We start from the raw sequence: 21558 nt of genomic DNA on the forward strand, positions 1-21558 counted from the left end.
CCCAACTGACATTTATGTAACTCTCCGCCCAATGACAGCAGAATACACATTCTTTTGAAGTGCACACAGAACATATACCAAGACAGACCATATTCTGGGCCATGAAACAATACATTCAAAAGGATTCAAGTCACACAAGTAATGTTCTTTAACCACAATGGAATTAAATCCCTCAAGAAATCAGTAACAGAGACAATTTCTAGAACCACCCCCCTCCCCATATACTTGGAAATTAAATAACACACTTCTAAATAACACTTAGGTAACTTGGAACTAGTAGAAATACCACTACCAACACTCACTCAAGAAGAGATAACCTATATCTGTTAAAGAAATTGAATTTGTAGTTAAAAACCTTTCTACAGGGTACCTGGGTGGCTCAGTCGTTAAGCATCTGCCTTTGGCTCACTCAGGTCATGATCCCGGTGTCCTTGGATCGGCATCCTGGGATGGAGCCCCACGTAGGCTCCCTGCTCAGCAGGAAGCCTGCTTCTCCCTCTCCCGCTCCCCCTGCCTGTGTTCCCTCTCTCACTGACAAATAAATAAATAAAATGTTAAAAAAAAAAAAAAAAAAAACCTTTCTACAAAGAAAACTCCAGATCCATTTGGGTTCAATGGTGACTTCCACCAAATATTTAAGACATAGTATCAATTCTATGCAAATTCTTCCAGGAATAATGAAAAGAAGGGAATATTTAAAGTAAGGCCAGCATTACTCTATCAAAATCAAACAAAGGCATCACAAGGAAAACTACAGACCAATATCCCTCATGAATAATATAAACAAAAGTTCTCAGCAACAATGTAGCAAACTGAACCTAAAAACATACAGAAAGAAAAATACCATCATGACCAATTGGGATTCAACCCAGAAATGCTGGCTTAACATTGGAAAATCAGTGCAATTCAACATACTAACAGACCAAAAAAAGAGAAAAATATCATATAATCATCTCAATACAAGCAGAAAAGGCATTTGACAAAATCTCACGTACATTACAAATTATCAGCAAAACAAGAATAGACGGGAACTTCCTCAGCCTGATTAAGGGTATTTATGAAAAAAACTATAGTTAACATCATACTTTTTTTTAAAAGATTTTATTTATTTATTTGAGAGAGAGAGAGAGAGGGCGTGCACGCACACACAAGGGGTTGCGGGAGGGGATGGCAGAGGGAGAGGGAGAGGGACAAGAAGACTCCAGGCTGAGTGCAGAGCCTCATGAGGGGCTCAATCCTACCACCTCGAGATCGCGATCTGAGCCAAAATCAAGATTCAGATGCTCAGCTGACTAAGTCACCCAGGTACCCAGGTACCCCAACTACATTAAGTAATGTCATACTTAATAGTGAAAGCCTAAATGCAACAACAGGCATGTCTACCCTTTCCACTCCTATCCAATATCCTACTAAAGGCTCTAGCCAGTGCAATATGCAAGAAAAAGAAATAAAAGGCATATTTGCAGATGACATGATCATCTATTTAGAAGTCTGATGGAATCTAGGGTCACCTGCGTGGCTCAGTTGGTTAAACGTCTGCCTTCGGCTCAGGTCATGATCCCAGGGTCCTGGGATTGAGTTCTGCATTGGGCTCCTTGCTCAGCAGGCAGTTTGCTTCTTCCTCTCCCTCTCCCCCCAGCTTGTGCTCTCTCTCTCTCCCCCCGCAACTCACACTCTCTCTCTCAAATAAAATAAAATCTTTAAAAATAAATAAATAAGGGCGCCTGGGTGGCTCAGTTGGTTAAGCGACTGCCTTCGGCTCAGGTCATGATCCTGGAGTCCCGGGATCGAGTCCCACATCGGGCTCCCTGCTCAGCAGGGAGTCTGCTTCTCCCTCTGACCCTCTTCCCTCTCGTGCTCTCTATCTCTCATTCTCTCTCTCTCAAATAAATAAATAAAATCTTTAATAAATAAATAAATAAATAAATAAATAAATAAAAGAACTCTGATGGACTCTATAAAAAAGCTACTAAAACTAATAAGTCAGTTTAGAAGGTAGCAGGATAAAAGATCAGTATACAAAAATTAATTGTATGTCTTTGTATTAGCAATACAATAGGAAACTGAAATTAAAATAGAGGTATAAAAACAACTTCGGGAATACAAATACAGGAAATTAGTTAGAGAAAAAAGGGTATTTGAGCTGGACCCTGAATGATGAGTAGGAAATTTTCAGATATATTAAGAGGCAGAGGAAACAACACTAATAGACAGGTGAGAATATGCAATATGAAAGAACACAGACTCTGAGGGGCCTAAGGGGCATGTATGTAAGCAATGTGCATGGTCTTTGGCACATGACAGGCCCAGCAGAAGTCTCTTGCTTTGGGGCACACTGTTGACAAAACAGTCTTGAACTGACAAATTAGGTAGTATTACATATTCGTTCAATTCAAGAAGAGCACAAAGACCACCAAAGCAACAGAAAATCTGCCACACATAATGAACTAATGAAATTCACCTGAGAACACAGCACTCAGGCCACAGCAGTCCAAGCATGTCAAGTGAAACATGCCATACAGTTCTAATCCCTTCTGCAAGAAAGATAATGGATGCAAAAGTTCAGTGTCCTCCTCTTGATCCCAAATTCAACAGATGTCATCTGTGCTCATGAATGAATTAATTGTTTGAAAGTCATCCTAGCAGCTTAGACTTTATAAACTAGAAAAGTTCACTAAAAATACAGCTATTTCCTGGTATGGCTCCTCTAGTTAATGGTCTAATTGAAGCCAGTTTCAGATTTACCTATAAGAGTAATTTTCAAATGTTCTAAATTAATTGTGGTGATGGTTGTATAACTACTCTATGAATGTAATATAAAAAACACTGAAACGTAACTTTAGGTGATCTGTACAGGTGAATTCTATCTAAATATAGCTATTATTTTAAAAAAATCATTTTTAAGTATTTATGATCTCTTTAAAAATGCTTCTTTTGTTCTGATCAAACAGACAATATTCTGCAGACTTAGTAACCACCAGTCTAAATGTCAATTATCTTTTAAAATCAGATACATGACTCAAAGAATCCTTGTACAATGACAAATAGTACATTCTTCTCTCCTACTCTTTTGTTCCCAGTCAGACTCAGGTTAGGTTAAATCTTGTCATAAAAAGAAAAGAATTATATATCTGGCAATAAAAGTCGATGTTAGCTTAAGTCCCAAGAGATTAAAAAAAAAAAGTATAGAGCATCATTAGTGTCACATTCACCATGAAATGAATTAGCCCACTTCACCAATAATAAAGCAAAGGATACAGCATTTAAGTAATTCCTCCAGATCCCTCAGGCTCTTAATACACTGTCCCACCATTCTACCAAGGACCTTTTTTCTAAGATGATCTTTCTTACCTGGTCTCAAAGGTGTGACAATAGCTTGCTGAGGATTAGGCTTCCTCAGAGGAGTTTTGCCCTGAAAAAGCCCTGCTATGCCATTCTTCCCAGGAAACTTATTCTCCAAATTGGCCTTCTCTTCTGTGAAAAGGTAAGAGTGTCACAATCAGCAAGGAAGCAAAATAAATCAGTACCCTGCACTTAAAATGGGGCCTAAACCCCTCTACTCGTACACTTCTAATTCATTTGGCAAGTACAAACAAAGTTCCACTGATCAAAAGGAAATGAGTACACATTATACGTCAGAGATAGAGACTATAAAAACTATCAAAACTATCACTACAACACTGGCAACACTGAACAACGTATCATAGAAAAGAAGTGCAGACTCTGCATTGTGAATAGCTACTTATCTTTGCTTGATATACATTTGGACCATACAAGTATGAAGTGGCCTAATACATCATGTTCCTCTTAAAGAAAACTGTAGCCATTAAGATCTGCAGGGCTTACAAGGGACATCTTATGGTCTATTTGAGTTGAGGTTCTTCTTCAGCTGGAATGGCAAGAGGTGGGTGTGTGGGGATGGAAAAGACCTAGGGCTCTCTCAAGGAATTTTATCTTAGCCCAAAAGTTAGCCCAAAGCAGTGAAACGTCTCTTCTACCAACAGCCTACCAATAGACAGAAGCTTCAGGAATGTGGTGAGCCCCAGCAATAACACTGTGCAAACATACCCCGACTGCACTCTGTAAAAAGATGATTATTTGGAAGAGAATTAGAAAATAATATATTAGAACTAAGGTGGTTTTGAAAGAATAGTGGGATCAATTTTTTTCTTCTACATTATATTTAATAGTATCATTGTACTAATATTTCCTATTTTGTTTTTAAAGAAACTTAGAAAAAGAAATAGACAACCCAGACTTTTCCTCGGAGTTTCAGTAAAGCAAAGACACAGGGAACACCCCTGTAGGGCAGCTGGCCCCCTTCTCCACCTTTCCTCAACACCACTTCCAACAGATCCCTCCTCTCAGGATCCCCACTGCATACCATTAAAGAAGAAATGGCATGTACCATCACATTTGGATACTGCATTATTAGTAATAAGTGCAGCTGCAATGGACTCATTTTTTTCTCCCATCACATACTGACTTTTTTTTAATACAGAGGATAAGGACATGAGAAAGAATAAAATGAAGAAATCCCAGGAACTACTAGCCTGATATATCAGTGGCCTCACCATATTATTACAAAGTAATATGAAAACATAACCACATCCTTATTTATTGTTGGACTGGTGTCAGAGTTTGTGTCAAATCATATGGCCCAACATCAGGCAATCTCATCTGTCTGGGGATTGGGTTCTGAGTAGCATAATCCCTCCCGCCAAAAAAGAATTGGTAAAGGGAAGCAAGAGGGAGGTAACTATAGTTACAAAAAAGCACCACAAGAATCCTTGTGATGTTAGAACTGTTCAGTATCTTGACAGTGGGAGTAGATACACAAACCTACACAGGTGATAAAATTGCATAGAACTTACTACACAAATGAATATGAGTACAAGTGAAACTGAGGAAATCTGAGTAAGATAGGTAGATTGTATCAAAGTCAATATCCTAGCTGTAATATTATATTCTGTGCCCAATGACAGTAGAGCAAGTTTTTATGTGGCTGCCATCACTACAAACATGTTTTGAGCCCTAGAGTTTCACTCAACTTTGTTTCATCTGGATTTTCCCATATATTCCTAAAGATTAATACTTATCATTCTTAACTGCAAAATAACATTGATTTGTACTGATAGTCCATTTCCAAAACACTGGGCATTTCAATTATTTCTATCATATCATGGATGATAAACTATCTTGGTGCAAAAAAGAATTTATATTTTAGTTATTTTCTTACAATTCCTTCTATTTTTTGAAAGGTACTCAGAACAAAGCAAGCCACAAACCCTTAAAATAACCAGAGAGAGCAGACACTTACCAAACCAAGAATCTATGTTTTGGGTATCTTCCTCATCGTCCAAAGAGGTAAAATTGATGAAGTCCGTGGGTGCATCATAGGAATAGGAAGTTTTAACTTGTGACATTGTCCCCTGCCTTGGCACAGAAGAGCAGGTTTTTCCCAATACTCGTGTCACTTTTTTCAATAGATCACGTTCTAATGAAAGAAATGGTTCAGAAACGTGGTTGCACATTAATCTACTGATTCCCCAGCAGTTACTTTACTTTTACTACTGCATGTGCAATTCTGAAAATGACCTGGACAAGTTGCCTTACTTTTCAAACCAAACTAAAAGTTAACTTTTCTTTTTTAAAGATTTTTTTTTTTTTTTTAATTTTTAAGCGGGGCACCTGGGTGGCTCAGTCATTAGGTGTCTGCCTTCAGCTCAAGTCATGATCCCAAGGTCCTGGGATCGAGCCCCGCATCCGGCTCCCTGCTCAGCAGGAAGTCTGTTTCTCCCTCTCCCACTCCCCCTACTTGTATTCTCTCTCTCACTGTCTCTGTCAAATAAATAAAAGCTTTAAAAAAAAAATTTTTTTAAGCAATGTCTACACCCAACGTGAGGTTCGAACTCACAATCCCAAGATGAAAAGTCGAATGCTCTACCAACTGAGCCAGCCAGGCACCCCAAAGTCAACTTTTTTTTGGTAACTTGAAGACACCCCTTGAGATAAATATGTTGGAATTAGAAAGAGGCAAAGTTTGGTGAGCACCTACAACATGCCAGGGAGGCACCATACTAGGTGTTTTACATTCATTATTTTATTTTCCCTCAATCTACCATTTTCTCACTTCTAGCCTCTCCCACAACCAATTTACTCTCTCTCTCTGCCCTGAATAATCCAATTTCTGAAACACACCATTAAATTTTATACCTGCCAACTAAAATCTTATTCATCATTCAAAGTCCAATTCAATTCTCTACAAACTGGGGGTATAGCTCAGTGGTAGAGCATTTGACTGCAATTCTCTACAAACTTTCCCAGTTTCCACCTATCATATGAACTGTTGTCTCTCCAAAGCCATAGTGCTTTGTTTACCATCTAATATTATATTAGTTAACTATGGAAATGACTCTCCTAGCAGACTGTAAGTTCCTGAAGTCAAGGATGGATTTTACTCACTCGTGTATACCTCATCCGTCAAGGTGCTTAGAACAGTATCTTATGTATAGTAAGAGCTCAATACATTTTGCCAACTACAGGCTTTCTTTCCTTAGAAATATCTTCATAGGGCGCCTGGGTGGCTCAGTCGTTAAGCGTCTGCCTTCAGCTCAGGTCATGATTCCAGGGTCCTGGGATCGAGTCCCACATCGGGCTCCCTGCTCAGCAGGGAGCCTGCTTCTCCCTCTCCCCCTGCTTGTGTTCCCTCTCTTGCTTTCTCTGTCTCTATCAAATAAATAACTAAAATCTTTAAAAAAAAAAAAAAAAAGAAATATCTTCATAAAAATACTATTCCTGGGCATGAAGAGAAAGACTTTTAAGAAATACATAAAATGAGGTGCCTGGCTGGCGAAGTAGAGAATGTGACTCTTGATCTTAGGGTTGTAGGTTCGAGCCCTACATTGGGTGTAGAGATTGCTAAAAACAAAATCTTAAAAAAAAAAACAAAACATAAAAGGCACACTATGCAGATTAGGTCAAAGGAACAAGTCAAAGATATGGGCCCATCCCTAGTCATATGTACAAAGTTCTACACTGTCCTATAGAAACCTGTGTAGGTTTAAAGTCAACCCCCACTCTGGCCCTCTATGGTTAAGAAAATATCTGGAAGTAGTCTGAAAAACAGCCTGAAGGACACACTCACTGGCAAATAATTTCCCTATGAAACCCAATGAGCCATTTGTCTTCATCCAGGAACAACATGTACTTAAAGTATTCTGTATCTTGGAAGAGAAGTAGATACCAGTAATCACTGGAATACACATTTATTAAATTAAGTACCTTCTTTAAGCCTTTATGTTATTATAAAAATACATGCTCATCAAGGAAATTAGATCACAAAAAAACTCTTATTAAAAAAATAATAATCTAGGGCGCCTGGGTGGCTCAGTTGGTTAAGCGACTGCTTTTAGCTCAGGTCATGATCCTGGAGCCCCAGGATGGAGTCCTGCATCGGGCTCCCTGCTCGGCGGGGAGTCTGCTTCTCCCTCTGACCCTCTTCCCTCTCGTGCTCTCTATCTCTCATTCTCTCTCTCTCAAATAAATAAATAAAAATCTTTAAAAAATAATAATAATCTAAAAAAAAATCTACAATGCCACACTATTCCAGTCTATCTCTTTCTCATTCTTTTTCTATATATAAATATACACACATATATATGAATCTGTTTCACATATTGTGAACATTTTCCATGTCAATACATATAGATATTTTATCAATTGATGGCTGTACCATAATTTACTTATCCCCTATTTTTAGGCATTTCCCAATATTTTCACTTTAAAGACACTACTAGGAAAATATCCGGGGTTGCCTGGGGTGGCTCTGTCGGTTGAGTGACTGCCTTCGGCTCAGGTCATGGTCCCAGGGTCCGGGGATCGAGCCCTGTGTTGGGCTCCCTGCTTGGCAGGGAGTCTGCTCTTGTTCCTGCCTCTCCCTCCCCCCACATGCAAGTACCCTCCCTCCCTCCCTCCCTCTCTCTCTCATGTGCTCTTTCTCTCAATAAAATTTTTTAAAAAGAAGAAGAAGAATATCCTTATAGCTCAATTTCTGTACACATCCATAATCCTACCCTTAAGATAAATTCTTAAAAATGGAATTGCTGTGGGGGTGGATGCCTGGGCAGCTCAGTCAGTTAAGCATCTGCCTTTAGCTCAGGTCATGATCCCAGGGTCCTGGCATCAAGCCTTGTGTTGGGCTCCCTACTCAGTGGGGAGCCTGCTTCTCCCTCTCCCTCAGACCCTTCACCCCCCCCCAGCTTGTGCTCTCTCTCAAATAATAAAATCTTTAAAAAAAAAATGGAATTGCTGGCTCTTGATTCAAACTGTGAAAATGTTCCTCAAAAGAGCAATAATCACTTACATTACCAGAGAGGTATGCCAATTCCCCAAACCATCACCAATTCTGGGCACTAATAACTCTCAGTGCTCATTTTCTTTATATTACACCACTATGCCTATACTCTGAGATAAATCATGAGATTAGTTACACCCAACTTCATTGCTCAGTGGTTTGGCCAGTATTTCAGTAGCTTCTCTCAGTGGACTGGGGTAATTCCGAAGGTTATTTGAGTGCTTCAGAACATTTGTTCTAATAAATATTTGGTTTATATAGTGACATCAATCTATATACCAGAGAACTTCATCTTCCCATGGTCTCTCGTATGAACTCACTGCAGCCAGAACTCCACAGATACATTCATAACAATGCCCCAGTTGAGGTACTTAGGTAGAAACATGATTATTTTGGAATTGGGAGGAACCTTAAATAACACCTAACTTTTGCAGTTTATAGAAAAGGATTAAAGAAGGCTCTTTCAAGATCACACAACAGAAATACTAACAACCATGGTAAAAACAGTTACCAAAGGTACTTAGACGTACCAGGTACCATGAAGTACTAAATACATATTATTTCTAATACTCTCAAAAATCCTGTAAAGCAGAAGTTATTATTCCCTTCCTACAAGAGGAAGCTGAAGAGAGAAATGACTTGCCCAATATCACACAGTTATATAATGGTAGAAGTAGATCTAGAACTGAGGCTCCTAATTCCAATACAATGTTCTTTCCACATTATTCTGCCCTCTCACCCTGTGAATCAGAGAAGCATATTAACATAATTAAGGCCTCTAATTGCATAATAGTACTGTATTTCCTAGTAAAGCCATTCCCCATAGTCTTTTGCCCTGAATAGAGTCCTTATTATTCTCATTCTAAATTTTTCACTCTCCCCTATTTCTACTTTCATTATTCAATTTAACTCAATAAGCTATTTGTTAGCAGTCCACTCTTATTACACACTAACTAGGGGCCTTAAGATGTGGGCTTGATGACATTGGAGCTCCCTTCTCACTAATACTCAAGAATAAGACACTTATGTCTCATACAAAGTAGATCTAGTCTCAGATACAAAGGAATTTAAAATCTGGATAGGAGCTAAGGTCCCATCACACCCAATAAATAAGATAGTATATAGTATTTAAATTACATCGTGCTGGGCGCCTGGGTGGCTCAGTTGGTTAAGTGACTGCCTTTGGCTCAGGTCATGATCCTGGAGTCCCTGGGTCGAGTCCCGCATCGGGCCCCCTGCTCGGCAGGGAGTCTGCTTCTCCCTCTGACCCTCCCCTCTCTCATGTGCTCTCTCTCTCAAATAAATAAAGAAAATCTTTTAAAAAGTAAAATAAAATAAAAAATAAATTACATCATGCTAAGCAAAATAAGTCAATCAGAGAAAGACAATTATCATATGATCTCACTGATATGTGGAATTTAACAAACAAAACAGAGGATCATAGGAGAAGAGAGGAAAAAATAAAACAAGACGAAACCAGAGAGGGAGACAAACCATAGGAATCAAACTGAGGGTTTCTGGAGGGGAGGGGGATGAAAGGATGGGGTAACTGCGTGATGGACATTAAGGGGGGGCATGTGACGTAATGAGCACTGGGTATTATATAAGACTGATGAATCACAGGCCTGTAACTCTGAAACCAATAATACATTATATGTTAATTGAATTTAAATTAAAAAATGTTTAAAAAATAAAAATAAATAAAAAAATAAACTTTCATTCAACTTTTTAAAAATATTCAAATTACACTGTATAAACTAGAGGTATAAAGAGAATTAGAAATTAATATGGCTTAAGTTATGATTAAATATTTTTCATTGAACATCATCTAAATAGGAAGTACCCACTATTATAATGAAAGTCACCACCTTGATCACCACCTTCCAGGCTTGGAGTAGCCATGGACAGTTCTGGCCAAAGAGAACAAAGCAGGAATCTGCTGAGGGATTCACAGGAAAACTTACTTTCCTGATACAACCACAACCTTGTTCCTGCCATCTCCCTTCACCTTTCTTCTTGCAAATGCAATGGCTAGAGATATAGCTGCTATCATGCACACAAGTGGTTGGCCAAGAAAATAGCATTTGCCCTGACATTGCTGAGATACTGACCATTGATCAAATATCAGCAACCACCTACCTCCAGACAATAATACTGTTTTTGTATAAGTCATTATAGTCACATTTTCTGTCACTTAGAGACCAAAACAATCCCAACATAGAAGTCCAGAATTCTAGACCTGTCTGTCTCTGTCATTTACTAGATGTAGATGACAACAGGCAAGTCACTCTACCTTTCTGCCTACCTACTTCCCATAAACAAATGAGAAAGCATTTCAAGTGCTATAAAATACACTACTGTAAGATATTATCACTGCCTTTTGACCTACTGATACCTCTCCTCTCCTTGACCACATTTGTATTCAAAGGACCCTCACTGAAAGATTCCCCAGTGACTGACAGTGATTAAAATTCCCCTGCTGCAAGGAATAAGTTTTCCTGTTCTTGTGAACAAACATGCTGGAAGACATGGGAAAATCTTGGATTCCCATGATCTTAATGCCTAACCCAGGTCACTGGGAACACTTCCCAGGAATGTAATGAAAAAGTTGGGGGAGGGAAAAGGCAGGAATGTAATATGCAACAACCCCACTTAGCTTCCTAAAAATCATGATTTCCACCACAGCATGCTACTGAAAACCACCTGGAAAGTATTCAAATTTAACCCTCACACTCTTTTTTCTTTTTTTAATTATGGAGCTACATGGCTACCCTCTTTGGAGGGCAACTGCATCTTTCCTTTTGATTGATTTTGCCAAATGTAAAAATACTATAGTATTGTTCATAAAAGCCAAAAAACTAAAAACAAAATTCCACCAATAGAAGACTGGTTGAATAAATTATGACACAATCATATAATAAAATATTAAGTAACTTTAATATTAGGTAACTTTGCATATGTGATGATATGTACATAATGAGCTCCAAGAGCTATTAAGAAAAGTAAAATATAAAAGTACATACTCCCATTCATGTTAAAAAGAAGCAAAGGGGTAATATATACTCATATATACCTTGGTACACACATAAGACTATTGTGGAAGGAGACACAAAAGTGTTAACGGTATTTGGGTCTGGGAAGAGAGCTAGTTCTGGGTCAGGTGAAGACTTTCCACTATATGGGAACACCTGGGTGGCTCAGTCGGTTAAGCAGCTGCCTTCGGCCCGGGTCATGATCCCAGGGCCCTGGAATCAAGTCCCACATCGGGCTCCTTGCTCAGCAGGGAGCCTGCTTCTCCCTCTCTTTCCCTCTGCTTGTGCTCTCTCTGTCAAATAAATAAAAAATCTTAAAAATTAAAAAAAAAAAAAAGACTTTCCACCATATGAACTTTCATACTCTTTGAATATGTTTTATAAACACACACATTTTCAGTTTAAAGAACTAGTTAAGCAGTATTTATTTTCCCCTACATTGGTGTTTACAGCCCATAAGTCACTGGGCTTTCTGGAATTTTTTATTTATTATGTACTCTTGGTAATCCAGCAATAATTGCTAAACCTCTTGATTTTGGAAATAAGGTTTCCCATTTACGTGGTCTATAAATTGGCTACTAACTGCACTTATCCATATGTTATCCATCCTTTCTTTTTTTAATGTTTCTGTATAAAAACAAAATGCTCCTGGGTATTGACTTAATAAAAGTATATAAACTTGAAAAAAGTTATAATAATAGCTATTAATTATTGAGTACTTATGACATGCCAGACATTGTTGACAGTATTTTACATGTATTAACTCACTAAATCTTCCAATAATCCTATGAAGTAAGCGCTGTTATTATCTTCATTTTACAGATGAGGAAACTGAGGCAAGGAGAGATTTTTTTTTTGTACTACTTGTTCATGGCCACACAGCTAAGAGGTAGCACAGTCAGCATTTGAACTCACATAGGCCCTAAAGGGTGTGTCCTTATCTACTACCTCTCATATTTACTTAACTTTTTTCTTTAGGTAATCTCCATGCCCAATATGTGGCTCGAATTCACAACCCCAAGATCAGGAGCCATGTGCTCTACCAACTGAGCCAGCCAGGCACCCCTTGTGCGTGTGTGCGTGTGTGTGTGTGTGTGTGTGTGTATTTTTATGCATTTGTTTGTTTTTATTTATTTACTCTCATATTTATTTAAAAGATAGATATTTATGTAGATTAATATGAAATGTCAAGGAACAAGGGATAAAACCATTTGTAGATAATAACTTCCAAATACTGTTTACTACAGGCGAAGTATTTGACCAGGCACTTGACATAAACCATCTCATTTAAATTTCATTAACAATATACAAGGTAGATATACATCCTCATCACCATTTTACAAATAAGGAAACAGGCTCAGAGTAATTAAGCTACTCCAAGATGACCAACTTTGTATGTAACAGCGTTGAGTTTTAAGACCAGGTCTGTGAGATTCCAAAATCTAGAGTCGCTATAATGTACAGGTTTTTCTTATAACATTACTTTAAAGACGAGGTAGGTAACCAAATCATACTAATCTGTCAGACAAATGCAAAAATCAACTCTGCTTTACATAAAACTAAGCATCCCTGACAAACTGCTCATAAAAGAATACTGCTAAATTAAGAATCCTATTCTAAATACACTGGGAAAGTTCTGAGCTGAATCATCCCATAAAGTAAAACACCACCCCTTAATTTCTCTTTTTCTTAGTTTGTACTCTTGCATATAAAGTTTTTGCTCTACGTAGGATGGAAGTTAGTCTGAACCTCTCAGTGGATATTCTAGAGTAAAAGACAAAGAAGAGGGTATTTAAACAACCAGAAGGAGGGATATCTTCTGAGGTCTAAGAGTGCATTTGATTGATGGGGGTCAAAAGGCAAGGGACTCAAAACTAAATATGCCTTATCTTTATTTAGGTGAAAAATGTAAAACCAAAATACTATTTTTCTAACATGACCTCTTTTTTAAAAAGCTTCTTTTAAGCTATCTTTTGGTCCAGTATGACCAACTCAGGAGACCACCTCCACAAACCCCCTAAAAAGGGAACAAGTAAATGAAATATATATCCACTGAGAAGTCGGACTCTCTTCAATAAAAGGTGATAGCACAAGTACATGAATAAAACCAAAAGTAACTACTGGGTTATGCTGGTTTCACCGTGCTGCTTCTCCCACAAAGAATAAAATGAAGATGGGCGCCTTGGTGGCTCAGTTGGTTAAGCGACTGCCTTCGGCTCAGGTCATGATCCAGGAGTCCCTGGATCGAGTCCCGCATTGGGCTCCCTGCTTGGCAGAGAGTCTGCTTCTCCCTCTGACTCTCCCCCCTCTCGTGTGCTCTCTCTCTCTCTCATTCTCTCTGTCTCAAATAAATAAATAAATAAATAAAATCTTAAAAAAAAAAAAAGAATAAAATGAAGATGTGAAACCTTCAAAAATTAAAAAGCACAAGGCCGGGCGCCTGGGTGGCTCAGTTGGTTGAGCGACTGCCTTCGGCTCAGGTCATGATCCTGGAGTCCCTGGATCAAGTCCCACATTGGGCTCCCTGCTCGGCGGGGAGTCTGCTTCTCCCTCTGACCCTCCCCCCTCTCATGTGTTCTCTCCCTCTTTCTCTCTCTCTCAAATAAATAAATAAAATCTTAAAAAAAAAAAAAAAAAGCACAAGGCCTAGTGGGAAATGAAACAGACTAGGGCCTGGGCCAACTGTTTAAATGAGAGCACCCCAGGCATGATGGGAACTGGATGCCTTCCTGCACCCCTTAATCAAGATTGAATTTCTGTCAACAGGTCTCACTGAAAAAAAAAAAAAGAAAGAAAAAAGGCACATGCGTCAACCACATTCCCCTGAACAAATCAGACTGCCAAGCAAGAGAACCAGCTTCACATTTCAAAACTATCTGAATCTACCACAGCTCTAGACTCCTGCAAAACTAGAAACATTCTGAGTGAAGAAATAGCTCTTTCAGACCAATAATCCTACAACAGAACTGAGGAAAAAGCCTCTCCCATATTATGAACTACTTAGGTTCCTTTTAAAACTGCCTATTAAGAGCCATCATCATATCATACAGCTCATTTTTGTTTCCAGCAAACAAAGACTAAAAGGATGCATATAATCTCTTCCCTTAAGAAACTCGTATTTGAGTGGAGAATACAGACGACTGTGATAGAGGGTGATCCTTGCTACAACAGGGGAAAAACCAAGGCCACTGTGGAAGTAAAGAGAAGGGGACCAGGAGGGTCAGAGAAAGGTACCTGGTAGAAGTGATGCCTAAAAGATACAGACAGTGGTAAGCATAGCATAACCTATAGAGATGTTGAATCACTATATTGGAAACTGAAACTAATGTAGCATTGTGTGTCAACTATACTCAAGTCAAAAATTAAAAAAAAAAAAAGAGGGGCGCCTGGGTGCCCCAGTCGTTAAGCATCTGCCTTCAGCTCAGGTCATGATCCCAGAGTCCTGGGATCCAGCCCCACATCGGGCTCCCTGCTCCGCGGAAAGCCTGCTTCTCCCTCTCCCACTCCCCCTGCTTGTGTTCCTTCTCTCGCTGTGTCTCTGTCAAATAAATAAATTAATTAAAAAAAGAAAAAAGATATGCACAAGAACAACAACAACAAAAGCTAAGGATGAATATTGACTTTTTCTAAAGGAAGAGATAAATGAAAAGGGGAAACAAATGTGGGAAAAGCACTTAATTGAGGAAGACTGCAAAAGAAGCAATGTAACTTGTTTCCACATTCATTTGAAATTAACCTCCATCATGTCCTGTCCCTCTTCACTCTCAAACCAAAAATAACTAGACTTGACAACCTCTATAAATCAAAAGGTGCAGGTTCAGAGGAGGTGGGGGAAAACTGCAAAAGGGTGCATTCTAAGCAAGGTTGAAATAGTAGACTAGCAGCTCCTAAGCAAAACAAAGACTTTGGTGTGACAGATGCTCTGAAGCACTTCACTATCCACCTTGTGAGCTGCATTGTACCTATTTCTATTGGAAGAAAAATCATGAGTTAACTGATAATATAATAAACAGAGTAAGAGTAAGTCAAGATTAGAAGTGTATTAGTTAAATGGTCCCATCCCAAATGGTGCCATTTCCCCAGGCACACCCTCTCCTACTTTCACAAGGGATAAGAGATCCTGTTACCGTACCACAAGTTAAATAGAGTTGAGTTATTTTCATCTTACCCAGGGAAAAAACACCTACATTTTTTTTTGTACATAAGGGATTAGCACGAGTCAGTAAATGGCAACATAATCCAGCATGCAATTTTAACTGTTAATCAAAGTCACAAACTAAGTCTAAAGGAAGTTAATGGACTTTGTGTTTCCACATTTATGTTTGCTAACTTCTACATTGAAATTGGATCTGTTTACAGAAACAGATCCGCGAAGCTTCCAAAATTGGGTCAATTTAAAATCCAATGACAATCCCTCACTGTCCAAGCACTCACAAGTCAGCACAGGACACATGGACACTTGTTGTAATTCATCACTGTCTAGAAACCTCAAGCACATATATTTTTTATCATCTCTCTCCCAAACTCGTGAGTTATGGATTACGAACTCGGTTCTGCTTTATTTAATTTATCCATACAACTCTATAAACAACTGCTCTTATACAACTAATAAGACCTGGATAAAAATCAATGATGCCATTTACCTTCAAACCAAATAATGACACAGATCTTTGTAGAACACTAAAAGGAAATCTTTGTAGAATATCAGGAAATCTTTGTAGAATATCAAAGTGTTCTGCTGTTTCAATAGTAACAAGCTGAAAGAGTTTGTAAGGGTTGACAGTGGGGCAGCAGGAGGTTACATTCCTGGTGAAATCTCAATCACTCAGTCTTGTAAAGATTTATATCGTTCAAAAGGTATCCTTCTTGGGATGTAGATACACAGATACCCAAGAACCTCAAAGAGTGATTACCTATGAGATGCCAGGAAGTGAGGTAGATAGTGACAGGGTTGAAAGAAGATTTTTAACTATGAAACTTTTTATACTATTTGATTTTTGTACCATGTGAATGTATCACATTTTTTTTTAAAAGATTTTATCCATTTGAGAGAGAGAATGAGATAAAGAGAGAGCATGAGACAGGGGAGGGTCAGAGGGAGAAGCAGACTCCCTGCTGAGCAGGGAGCCCGACGCGGGACTCGATCCCAGGACTCCAGGATCATGACCTGAGCCGAAGGCAGTCGCCCAACCAACTGAGCCACCCAGGTGCCCTCACATATTTTTAAAATATAAATTTGTACCTGTGTGAATATACACTATTAAGTGGGTATGTAAATCAGCATAATTTTCCTATGAAGCAATTTGGTGTTACATACCCAAGTCTTAAAAATATGAACTTTTGACCAATGATTTTACTGCATAAAAAACTATGGCAGAACCATATAATGGAATACCACATAGCCATTAAAATTATGTTGTAGCGGGATGCCTAGGTGGGTCAGTCGGTTATCCCAGGGTCTTGGGATAGAGTCCCGCATCAGGCTCCTCGCTCAGCAGGGAGTCTGCTTCTACCTCTGCCTGCTGCTCCCCCTGCTTGTGCACGTGCTCTCGCTCTCTCTCTCTGACAAATAAAATCTTTTAAATAATAAATAAAAGTTGTAGCAAATTTTAATGACATGAAAAAATGTTCATAACCTAATTATTAAGTTGAAAAAAATAATGAAAATTTTTAGTGTAGGACTTTTATTTTTAAGATTTTATTTATTTATTTGACAGAGAGATACAGTGAAAGAGGGAACACAAGCAAGGGGAGAGAGAGAGGGAGAGGGAGAAGCAGGCTTCCCACTGAGCAGGGAGCCTGATGTGGGGCTCGATCCCAGGACCCCGGGATCATGACCTGAGCCAAAGGCAGATGCTTAATAACTGAGCCACCCAGGCGCACAGTGTATGAATTTTTAAAACCAAATATGGGCACAGAAAAATTTGGAAAGAAATCTATCAAAATATTAGCAATAGTTTATCTGAGAGGTAGGATAGTGAGTGATAGCTTTCTTTTGCTTTTCTGTATTAAATAAATTTTCTTCCAAAATGTTACTTTTGAAGATACATGAAACACTTTTGATGGTAATATATTAATGTTCCTCTTATTCCTTTTTAATGTAACTGACTGTGGACATAGCCTTACATGTGGTTTAATCTATCAGTCCACCTGCCTACAGGCTTGATTCAGAGTTGCAATATACTTTTTCACCTCTCTTCTGAAATGTTGAAGTCTAGCAAATACTTCTTATCAAGAACCTATTAGAAAGAGAAAGGTGATATAACAGGTTCATGTTCTCTGTAGTAAAAATGGTAAACAGAGAACAGGAAAGGGCTACAAAACAGCAAGGATACCCACTCTCAAAACCAAAGAGTGCTTCTGAGAGCTAAGATCTAAATAGCATAAATCTACCCAAATGCCAAACTTAATTGTTGTTTCAGCTTAAGTTTCTTGATTATACATATGCTGTCTAATGGTGTCTTTAATATTATACACTCCCGTTTTAAAACTACCTTTCCAAAATCTGCAATTTAGGAACACTAACACCAAGGGGTGATAGGCTACACTTCTATTCAAACATCAGGACAAATAGTAGGCACACTTATAATATGAAAAAAAGGTACCTTGAACCATTGATCTCTAGATCTCTGTCTCAAATACAGACCTATTCATAGAATTGTTTGGGCTGTTCAGTCTCCCAGTGGTCATTCTATTTCCTAACTCTACTCATTGCAAAGAAAATTCAGTTTGCCAAAGGGCATTTAGATCTCTTCTTTCTTCCTTCCTTCCCCAGCAATTCAAAAAAGAATTAGGGAAGAGACCCAGGAAAGGCTGAAGGAAAAAAATATGTAGGAGATATAGAAAAACTTCAGAACATCTCCTGGCACCTAAACAAAAAATGAAGGACTTTCCTACATAATTCTGTCTCCTGGAGAAGCTTAATTGCAAATGTAGGGTAAGTTAACTTTATTAAGCTTCGAATACACAGACTTAAGCATAAGCCTGGCCAAAACAACCCTATTTTATTAAAAGTTTTAAAGTTTTTTTTTTTTTAAGATTTTATTCATTTATTTGACAGAGATAGCGAGACAGCACAAGTAGGGGGAGCGGCACAGGGAGAGGGAGAAGCAGGCTCCCTGCTGAGCAAGGAGCCCGATGATGCAGGGCTCAATCCCAGAACCCTGGGATCACGACCTGAGTCAAAGGCACTTAACCAAATGAGCCACCCAGGCACCCCAAAAGTTTAAACAAATTTACCAACCTAGTTGAATACATCCAGTTTTCTTTTTTAAAGATTTTATTTTATTTATTTGAGAGAGAGAGAGCACAAGAGGGGTTAGGGTCAGAGGGAGGAGCAGACTCCCCGCTGAGCAGGGAGCCCGATGTGGGACTTGATCCCGGGACTCCGGGATCATGACCTGAGCCGAAGGCAGTCGCCTAACCAACTGAGCCACCCAGGCGCCCTACATCCAGTTTTTCATACCTGCAATTTTGTAGTCAATTTAGATAATGCCCTCCTGCCTATCCAGTTCAGCAGATAGTAAGTGGGCAATTTCTGTGCACCAAGACTGTTCTAGTTCTTGTCTAACCAAACTCTGCTTTTTTTTTTTTTAAAGATTTTATCCATTTATTCATGAGACAGAGGGAGAGAGAGAGAGAGAGAAGCAGAGGGAGAAGCAGGCTCCCAAGGAGCAGGGAGCCTGATGTGGGACTCGATCCCAGGACCCCGGGATCATGACCTGAGCCGAAGGCAGACGCCCAACCATCCGAGCCACGCAGGCGCCCAAACTCTGCTTATCAAGAGCCAGTTTGTGTCCCATCTGCTTCACAAAGACATCCTTGCCTGTCTTAAGCCTCATTTATCTCCCTCACCTCTACATTGCCAGGGCACCTACAATACATAACACTGTCATATCTTGTTCAGATTGTCACTTGTCAATCTGAATCAGTCTTTTGTCCTCAAGCATACCAGAAAACCCATGAGAACATCATACATCTGAATATCCATAGTATCTAACACCAATCTGAGTGCACAGTACACCCTCAAGTCAATTAATTAGCTAAGTGAGCTGGGAGCCACAAAAATTTTTATCCTGAGCCTGGTAACTTAATACTGAGCTACCACACCCAACAGTGCTACTCCAAAAAACCAAGGGCGATATAGGGGTGGCTTGACAGGGTATGTATGATACACTGAGGACACAACACAATATCCTTATTATAGCAGTAAATAGTTCAAATTCTGACATCCGATGAGTGAGACAAATACAAAGAAAGGCCATAGGATGTCAAGACAAGGTAAAGCTGAATGAACCTAGGAGTACATAAAGGATGACCTCAGAGCAAAATCAGCACAGCACTCAATGCCGTCTCATCCTAAGCAGGGCTGATTGGGCAAACCCTTGGTACTTAACTAGGAGAAGAAAACTGTACATGAGACAAAGAAACCATACATCAAGAAAAAGGGGGCAAAACAATCCTACCATATTATAGTCTGGTTCACACTTTTCCTTTCTTCTTCAATCTATAAATGTTCTAGGACAGAAAATTAGAAAGGCAAGAATACCTAGATAATCGTTACAAAGGGGGTGAGCTAAGCAGATACGGATAAACAGGATGAATTTTAAATCCCAAACAGAAAAACAACTCCAACTGGAATTAAAGTCCCGCAATTATGTTCTCACACCATCTCTATTACCTTTCTATCCCACACAATACTTTGTAAATCTAGCTGTCTGCGACCACATCTGTTTTCCTCCACCAAAGCCACACTTCTTGAGGGCGGGGCTACTCTTTCACCCATTTCTTGAAATTTAGATTGTGAGCCTCAGTTTCCCCCTCTATAAAGTGGGACGAGGAATAGCACCTGCTTCATTGGCTTCCTGCGATAATTAAGTGAGAAAACGCACGCAGAGTGCTTAGTCCAGTGAAAGCTTATCTCATCTGTGCGTGGTAACAATGGTAGTTACCGTTATTAGCTTACAGCCTCCAGCAACCCCTACTTCCCCCTATTTCCCACGGCCTCTACCTCCAGATGCAGCCCGCTAGTCTCGGTCGGGACACACTTCACTGGAAAATCCTGTCACCAAGAGAAGGGTGGTCCGATACCCGGCTCCTTCTCCGCCTGGCCAGGGCGGCGCCCACACAATACGACCGCCTCAGACGCCAGTGTCAAGAGGCTCCTGGAGGCGCTACGGGCTTGGGGGCGACCTCCAGCCGTTCAAAAATCAGGGAAAGGGCAGGCCGCGCCCCAGCTGCTCCCCGTTTCTCCCCAAGGCTCACCTCGCCTCAGCTCTGACAACCGAGCGCCCGGAAGATCAGCCGCGGGACTTCATTCAGTACCGTTGAAAATTTGAACCCAGGCTCTCTAGTCGAATGCACCAATCAGAGTGCGGGAACCGGCAATCCTTAGCCTCCGGATTGGCCCAGAGGATCCAAGGACGCCGGAAGTCAGGATGAGGAACAAGCAAACAACCGACCCGGAAGGCTCCTGGGAAATGTAGTCTCATGCAACTGCGTGAGCTCTTTGGAACAACTCTAATAAGGAAGTTACTACAAAGCCCAGAATGCTCGACTCCAAATTATTCGGGAGAGGTGGTACCAACTGAAGAAATAAGGAGTCGCTTCAGGTAACAGAACGGCGCGCACCTGGACCTCCCCAAAACTTTCACGAAAGAAAATTTTTTATTATTCTTCCTATAGTGGTGCATGGTGCTTTGAATGTTCATAGGAATTCGAGTTTTAATACAATCCCCTGTATACAACATGGACTCGCCCTCAGCTATTCTCCCAACCGTGAAGGAGTCTCTCCAAGTCTTTATTGAGCCCATGCCCTGATATTACTGGCTTAAAGCGGCGATTTATGATTGGTTGGTCCTTCCCTTTCAATTCCATTTACGTCCCTTGCTTTATCATCCTCGTATTTTAGAAGAGAAAACAAAGGCTCAGAGAAGTTGAGTGAATTGTCTAAGATAAATAAATAGAGGAGGTGGAATTTGAGTTAAGGACGTCTGGTCCTGCCCATCATCAATAATCAGTCAGAAAATAATAGCAGCTACAAGGGGGGAAAGATCACTGTAAAAAAAACTACAGCGTTTAAGAAAATAAGCCTAAGACCTTTATCTGAAAATTAAAAACTGTAAAACTTAGTTAAATAACTATAAAAATAAGTAAAGGAGATTATATACT

At 39.6% G+C, this 21558-nt stretch overlaps 1 protein-coding gene across 1 annotated transcript in view; it reads right to left on the minus strand.

Annotated features, from left to right (window-relative positions):
* Positions 1 to 20755, minus strand: part of TPX2 (TPX2 microtubule nucleation factor) — a 57983-nt gene extending 37228 nt beyond the window's left edge. Inside the window, exons 1-3 of the mRNA XM_073880269.1 lie at positions 20653 to 20755; positions 5321 to 5497; positions 3352 to 3474 (exon numbers count right to left, since the gene is read on the minus strand). Coding sequence (XP_073736370.1) covers positions 3352 to 3474; positions 5321 to 5426 — 229 coding nt within the window. The 5' untranslated portion in view covers positions 5427 to 5497; positions 20653 to 20755. The remainder of the gene's footprint in view (positions 1 to 3351; positions 3475 to 5320; positions 5498 to 20652) is intronic.
* Between the last annotated feature and the right edge of the window lie 803 nt (positions 20756 to 21558).

This window comes from Callorhinus ursinus, unplaced genomic scaffold (assembly GCF_003265705.2).
Source record: "Callorhinus ursinus isolate GAN/ISIS: 27379988/994484 unplaced genomic scaffold, GSC_fseal_2.0 scaffold38, whole genome shotgun sequence".
Lineage (NCBI taxonomy): Eukaryota > Metazoa > Chordata > Mammalia > Carnivora > Otariidae > Callorhinus > Callorhinus ursinus.